The sequence below is a fragment of the Benincasa hispida genome, chromosome 5, assembly GCF_009727055.1.
Source record: "Benincasa hispida cultivar B227 chromosome 5, ASM972705v1, whole genome shotgun sequence".
Taxonomy (NCBI): Eukaryota; Viridiplantae; Streptophyta; class Magnoliopsida; order Cucurbitales; family Cucurbitaceae; genus Benincasa; species Benincasa hispida.
In genome coordinates this window covers 37643262-37651053 of record NC_052353.1, presented here as the reverse complement: position 1 = coordinate 37651053, position 7792 = coordinate 37643262, and the positions used below count along the sequence as shown (strand labels likewise).

At 40.0% G+C, this 7792-nt stretch overlaps 1 protein-coding gene and 1 non-coding gene across 2 annotated transcripts; one reads left to right on the top strand and one right to left on the bottom strand.

Moving 5' to 3' along the window:
* Positions 1-356: 356 nt before the first annotated feature.
* On the bottom strand, positions 357-463 carry LOC120078882. Its single transcript, XR_005482159.1, has one exon. It is a non-coding gene; the product is annotated as a small nucleolar RNA R71 (small nucleolar RNA).
* Positions 464-6230: 5767 nt separating this feature from the next.
* Positions 6231-6596, top strand: LOC120077322. Its single transcript, XM_039031204.1, has one exon. It carries the CDS (start codon positions 6231-6233, stop codon positions 6594-6596), a length of 366 nt encoding a protein of 121 aa, XP_038887132.1.
* The last annotated feature ends 1196 nt before the right edge of the window (positions 6597-7792 follow it).

Here is a 7792-nt window from a genome sequence, read left to right as displayed (position 1 = left end):
TGGGACTATACGTCACCAAACTTGTATGATTTCTCCCCAGGTATCATGAGACCAGCATTGGATGGATCAAGGTTCGAGATGAAGCCAGTAATGTTACAAATGATACAAACAGCAGACAGTTTGGAGGATGGCATGGTGAAGATCCACACGCCCATCTACGAAGCTTCATTGAAATTTGTAACACTTTCGTGTTACCGAATATTTCTCCAGAAGAGGTTCGACTCACTTTATTTCCATTTTCACTATGCGATAAAGCAAGAAAATGGGCATACTCTCTCGAACCAGGAGAGATAACTTCATGGCAGCAAGTTGTCGAAAATTTTATAAAGAAGTACTTCCCTCCCATAGAGAATGCCAGAATGAGGAAGTTGATCACCGATTTTGAACAAGAAAAAGATGAATAGCTCAATGACGCATGAGCGAGATTCAAGAGACTAGTACGCGACTGCCCACACAATGGATTGCCTGATTGTCTCCAAATGGAGATTTTCTATCAATGTGCATCGCAGATAGCTTCCAATGTGGCAACAGCAGGAGGTCTACTGGACAAATATATGATGAGGCAAAGAACATTCTTTATCGCATCTCGAAAAACAACGAAGATTGGCAAGAAAGCGATCTAAAGCAAAACCCAGAGAAGGTAATGCAAGTAATGGTGCCATTACATCATTGCAAAATCAGATGAATGCGATGATCAATTTGTTGCAGGGCATCGCAATAAACAATTCTAGAACTCGAAGTGGACAGGTCAATGCGATAGAGAAAACAAGCACCAGCTGTGTTACATGTGAAGAATCGCATTCAGTTGAGGAATGTCCACGAAATCCTCAATCAATCTACTTTGTCAAAAACAATCCTTTTTCAAAAACCTACAACTCGGGGTGGCGAAATCACCCTAATTTCTCTTGGAAGAACAACCAACAGCACGCTAGCAGCTCTCAAACACCACCATCATCATCCCTAGAGAACTTGTTAAAGCAATACATTGAGAAGAATGAAAAGTCCTCCAAAACCAAGCTACATCCAGCCGCAATTTGGAAATTCAAATAGGATAAATTGTAGGAAAGCTAAAGAACAAACCTCAAGGGACATTGCTAGTGTTATTTTATGAGGTGAAATTATGGAATGAAATATGGTGATGGAAATGCGTTGAGCAACAAGTTTTCTCAGCAGAATCCAAGTGTAAACCCTACTGAGTTTCCTGGAAAATCCAGGGTCGAACTCAGGGACTAAGGAAAATGGTATGCGGTGATAATTTTCAAGAAGACTTTGTAGTAACCAATAAATCAAATATTTGTTTTGAGTTGTTGTTTGTGGTACACAATAAATGTATGTGGCGGAGTTACGAAAAGAGTTGATAATACAGAAGATGCGATGAATATGTGGAGAACGGGTTGAGAAGGGGTTCAACTAACACTTCCTATGATGCGTTCATGTTATGCGATCATGCAACACACATACAATAGCAAATGATCTCTCAACGCAAATGCTAGAGCTTCTAGTACTAGAACGCATGCGATATATGCGATGAGTCTATAGGACCTACACATAAACCTCTATTCTTATTTATGCGATGACAACATGACACACACACAAATAAGGCGACCACATAATATCATAACCTATCTCTAGGGTGCATACGATGCATGTTGGCAAACAGAGCTTATCTCTAAGTCCCTATCTCTTGCTTATGCAGATCTAATCTCGCTCTCTCGAGTCTAGATACTAACCTAGCTTTCTCAAGTCTTAGGTTCTTTCTTTAGACTCTCTCTTGAGTGGCTCTAAAGGGGTGTTGGGCGCAACATAAGACAAAATAATCGCATGCGATGAAGATCCTAGGTCATGTTAGCTTAGTTCTTCTCAACCCATTCGATAAAGTTAGCTACTCATGCACGCTTTTAAAATAGTGAACAGATATAGAATACCAAGTTCCATTTTATAGATAACAAGTTGAAATACAAAATAACAATGCAAGAAGAGAATAAAGAGCCCGGTAGCAATGTCTTGCTTCCCAAGACTTTTACACTGTCTTTTCTACTCTTTTCAAAAGATAGTCTCGCTCTCGCGAGAGTCGGCCCTCTCTCTGCTTTTCACACCTCTAGGTTCTCTCTCGAGCTGACCAGAGCGATCTTCCAGCGTCACTTCTCTTCTCTCACTCCGCCTTCTAAATAAAAAGGGAAAATATGAACAAGGCTATTCTATCTAAGGGAAAATTCTCTAACTCTCCGAACTTCTTTGCTGAAGGTTGTCTTGGGTATTTATAGAACTTCGGGGTGAAAGGCGTCTTCTTTCTTATGATTGCATTGATGGGATGGCATTAATTCTCTGTCTGATGCGCCGAATATTTGTCACCGAAAAGTTGAGTGTACTTGCTACAGTAGTTCGTTAGCGGCTTGTCAACTTAATTTGGACTCGACTGTCATCAGCTTTCTGTCCCATTGTGATTTGTTATGCTTTTCACCCAAATGCACCCACCAAGTTGCGGTGGCTCTATGTGGCAATCCTTCTTGAGCAGATGTTTGCGAACACAAATCACAGCAAAGCCTTGCGATAACCCTGCGCTCGACCGTTGCTTTCTTGTGATTGTATTTTACGCTTTGCGTCAACGCATATTCTGCACAAAAATACAAAAGTTAACTGGTTTTATGCGATGAACGCATGAGACCGCAATGTTACAAAGTTAATGCTTTTTGGACGCAATCTTATATATTTTATCAACGCAAACCTGCATTGTTTAATAACTTAGCACTGTAATAACATGCATTTATGCCCATTATCATACCCAACTCAACCGAGCATCTACGCAATCTAGGGAATACAAGACAAGAACACTGCCAAGCAGTCACCCTAAGAAGTGGAAAGGCGATGGTAGAAGTCAGGAAAGAGCTTAGCAAGACCGATTCAAAGGAGCAACATGCGATTGAATCAAAGAAACCATTGTCGCAAAATGAGTCAATAAAGTCCGAGACTATGGAATCTGAAGATGTGATCACCTCTAAGCCTCCAGACCATGGAACAGTGAAAGTACAGCTACCTTCATTTCCTCAAAGACTGAAAAAGAACAAAATGATGAAGGTCAGTATCACCGCTCCCTGGAAATATTGAAATAACTACACATCAATATTCCATTTATAGAAGCGATAGAGCAATGCCGGTGTATGCAAAGTTTTTGAAGGACATTGTTTCAAAGAAGAGAAGCATAGGAAAATTTGCCACGGTGGTATTAACACAAGAATCAAATACTATAATCCCACCAAAGATGCGCAACCCAGACAGTTTCACAATACCCTACTCAATAGGAGGGATCTACATTGGTCAAGCATTATGTGATCTTGGGGCAATCATAAACTTAATGCCCCTTTCAATATTCAAACAATTCAATGTAGGATAGCTAACACCCTCAACGGTGACTCTCCCACTTGCAGATAGGTCCCTGGTACACCCCGAAGGAAAGTTAAAGGATGTCTTGGTCACAATAGACAAATTCATTCTAGCAGACTTCATTATCCTAGATTATGAGGCGGAAAAAGATGTGCCAATCATATTGGGACGACCATTCTTGTCTACAGATCGTGCTCAAATAAATGTGCACAAGGGAGAAATCACAATGAGCATCAATGGAAAGAAGCTCAGGTTTAATATTATCAAGGCAATGAAGTTCCCAGAAGAAGAAGGCTTATCAGATTCTGATGATGAACACACTTGCATTGAAGATTGGGAGTCCGAGGAAGAAAATGAAGAAAGAGATGATGCGATAACATCCTTAGAAACCTGCCATGTAATAATAGAGATAGTGAACAATGAAGAAATGTTGAATTTGGATGAAGAAAGAAAAACACAGAAACCCTCCCTAAAGCAACCACCTACACTAGAGCTAAAAACTCTACCAAACCACTTGAAGTACGTGTTCCTTGGCCCGAATGAAACCTTACTAGTCATCATATCCTCTGCGTTACCCGAAGAAAAAGAAACTGCGCAGCTCAATATTCTAAAGAAATATATTAGAGCAATCGGATGGACGCTCGCAGACATCAGAGGTATTAGCCTGACGTATTGCATGCATCGAATTCGGCTTGAAGAAAACCAGAAAGGCACGATAAAACCTCAATACATACTGAACCCTGCAATGAAAGAGGTTGTCAAAAAAGAAATTATCAAATGGTTAGATGTCGGCATTATATACCCTATCGCAGATAGCACGTGGTTAGCCCCGTGCAATGCATTCCTAAGAAGGGTGGGATGACAGTAGTCCCTAACGCAAACAACGAGTTGATCCCCATGAGGACTGTCATAGGTTGGCGGATTTTTATGGACTATAGGAAGCTCAACACGGTGACAAAGAAAGATCATTTCCCCTTACCTTTCATTGATCAAATGCTCGACCGACTAGCAGGAAATGACTATTTTTGTTTCCTTGATGGGTACACAGGCTATAACCAAATTATGATCGGACCAGAGGATCAAAAAAATACCACATTCGCCTGTCCATATGGAACGTTTGCCTTTTGTCGCATGCCTTTTGGACTATGCAATGTGCCCAGTACGTTTCAAAGGTGTATGATGGCAATCTTCTCCGAGTACCTTGAAGACTCAGTTGAAATCTTTATGGACAATTTCTCAGTCTTTGGGCAAACATATGAAATCTGTCTAAAAAACTTGGAGAGAATACTAAAAAGATGTGAAGAGACTAATCTGGGGCTGAACTGAGAAAATTGTCATTTCATGGTTAAAGAAGGAATTGTGCTTGGGCACAAGGTTTCAAAGAATGGGCTAGAGGTGGATAAAGCAAAATTGAAGCCATAGAAAAACTTCCACCTCCAGCAAATGTGAAAGCTTTAAGGAGTTTCTTAGGACATGCGGGGTTCTACAGAAGATTTGTGAAGGACTTCTCCAAAATCACTCGACCGTTGAATGCGTTGTTGGAAGCTGATAGACTTTTTGACTTTGATCCATACTGCCTCACCACATTCAAAGCACTAAAGGACGCCTTGACTACAACACTAATTCTGATCGCACCCAATTTGGTAAAGCCCTTCGAGCTGATGTGCGATGCCAGCGGATATGCGATGGTGGCGGTCTTGGCACAAAAAGAAAATACAATGTTACACCCCATTGCATATGCTAGCAGAACATTGAACTCGACGCAGGCGAACTGCACCACCAACAAGAAGGAGCTTTTGGCGGTAATTTTTGCGACTGAAAAATTCAGACCTTACTTGTTAGGATCAAAAGTTATAGTCCACACAGACCACTCGACGATACGATAACTGACGACTAAAAGAGATGCGAAGCCTAGACTAATCTGATGAGTTTTCTTACTCCAAGAATTTAACATGGAAATAATCGACCGAAAGGGAACGGAGAACCGGGTCGCTGACCATTTATCAAGGTTAGAGAATCCTAAAGTGGATCGCATCCAGTCGGAGGTGAACACATCATTCCCTGACGAGCAGTTGCTTAAGATTGAAGAACTACCCTGGTACGCAGATATTGTCAACTTCTTAGTCTGCAAACAATTTCCTGAAAACTACACATCCTATTAGAAGAAGTGGCTTATTCATGAATGTAAGTTTTACTACTGGGACGAGCCAAATCTCTACAAAAGGGGACCAGACAAGATATTGAGACTTTGTGTTCCAGAGACTACTTTCCAGTGCATACTTTTTCAATGTCATGAAGCATCCTATGGAGGGCATTTCGGGGGACAGCACACAGCGGCAAAAGTTTTGCAATGTGGGTATTACTAGCCAACTCTATTTAAGGACGCATGAGAATATTCCATGAAATGCGATAAGTGCCAACGCACTGAAACATTTCAGAAAAAAATGCAATGCCAATGAACATCATATTTGAGGTGGAACTATTAGACATCTGAGGTATAGACTTCATGGGATCATTTCCATCGTCAAATGGTCGTAAATACATTGTATTGGCCATCGATTATGTTTCTAAGTGGATTGAAGTTGTTTTATGCGTCGCAAACGATACAACAACAGTCTCTAAGTTCTTACAGAGAAACATCTTCACTCATTTTGGCACTCCACGTGCCATAATAATTGACGAAGGGACCCACTTTGTGAATCTATTATTAACTGTTGATCAAATACAATGTCCACCATAAGATCGCCACCGCATATTACCCCCAAACAAACGGACAAGCAGAGGTTTCTAATAGAGAAATCAAGTCAATTTTAGAGAAGGTAGTGAATCCATCGCAGAAGGATTGAGCCATGAAGCTCGACGATGCCTTGTGGGCACATAGGACTGCTTATAAGACACCCATAGGCATGTCACCGTATGCGTTGGTAATTGGAAAGGCTTGTCATCTGCCGTTGGAACTAGGGTATAAGGCGATGTGGGCAGTTAAGATGCTTAACTTTGATCTTAAGGCTACAGGGGAAGAGAGAAAGCTTCAGCTACTGAAGCTGGACGAATGGAGACTACAGGCGTATGAGAATGCCAAAATTTACAAAGAATGCACCAAGCGATGGCATGATAAGCGCCTGTATGAGAAAAATCCTCAGGCTGGTCAAAGAGTATTACTGCTCAATTGGAGCAGTAGAATTGACAAACGAAGATGGGACCAATGCATTTAAGGTAAATTGACAAAGACTAAAGATGTATCATGGAGGAGATTTCCAACACGAGAAAACCTCCGTGGACTTAGGGAAGCCAGAATAAAGAAGAAACACTTAGTCCCTGCGATGATAAGCGACACACATTCATCAGGAACAAAGTATATCATTTTTTAGTAGCTTTTTTTGTTTTTCTTTCATGAATCTATCTTAATTTTTGCATGGTTACTACTCTTTATAATTTCCAACTCTTTCTTTCATACTTTTTATCCTCTTGATAATCATCACACTGATCGTAGTAAACAATTGCGATAGAGCAATGCAATAACCTCAAAACACACGACTGGGTCGATCAGCCCATCTCAATCAAAGAATTAGCCCACCAGAAGAAAGGATGTGATCAAAATAATGCGAGAGAAAAATTAAATTTAGGGGCTATGTCCTTCCTTGCCTCATCTTATTTCAATTTTTGTATGTCTTAAATTTCAATTTAATATTGCTGAATTCTACTATCACATCCTCTTTCGTTTGACTCAATCCTGAATTTTGATTGCTTTATTTGGTCGCCACATTCACCACTTGCCCATTATGACTTCAATGATGAAACTTATGCTTCTTTTCTTACCTCATGTACTAGAGTAAGAATAATTTTAGGATAATCAATTCATTAAACATTTCTAAAATTTTGTGGTCTATCAGCTTTCTTTCAAAACGATTTTTACGAAATTTCCTGAGTCCATCGCATGAATTATTTCGTCTTTCAGCAATGAGGAAATTGTTGAGTGTTAAATTTAGGGGTAGTAATGTTATTTTCAACCTTGTTATTTTTAGAAACTTAAAAAAAAAAAAGAAATATATATACATATATATATAACGTTGAGATCGGATCCTGCTCATAGTTGGATGTCCGCATGACACCCGTGGGGGAAAGCAAAAACGAAGGTGGGAATTGTGATCAATGCAAAAACAATGTGATCACAACTTTGTTGCCAAATAAAGAAATGGGCATGAGTTTTGACTGAAAAAGAGCGCATTACTCGTAGTTGGATGCCCGCATGACACCTGTGGGGGCAAGTGATAACTTGTAGAAATACAAGTTATTTATACTGCTTTATTTAGATATTGCAACCAAAAGAAAAAAAAGTTGCGTCAATTGTTGAGAAATTAGCTAAGACATACAAAAATTATAAATTGTCGTCAATACACCCACTGACACC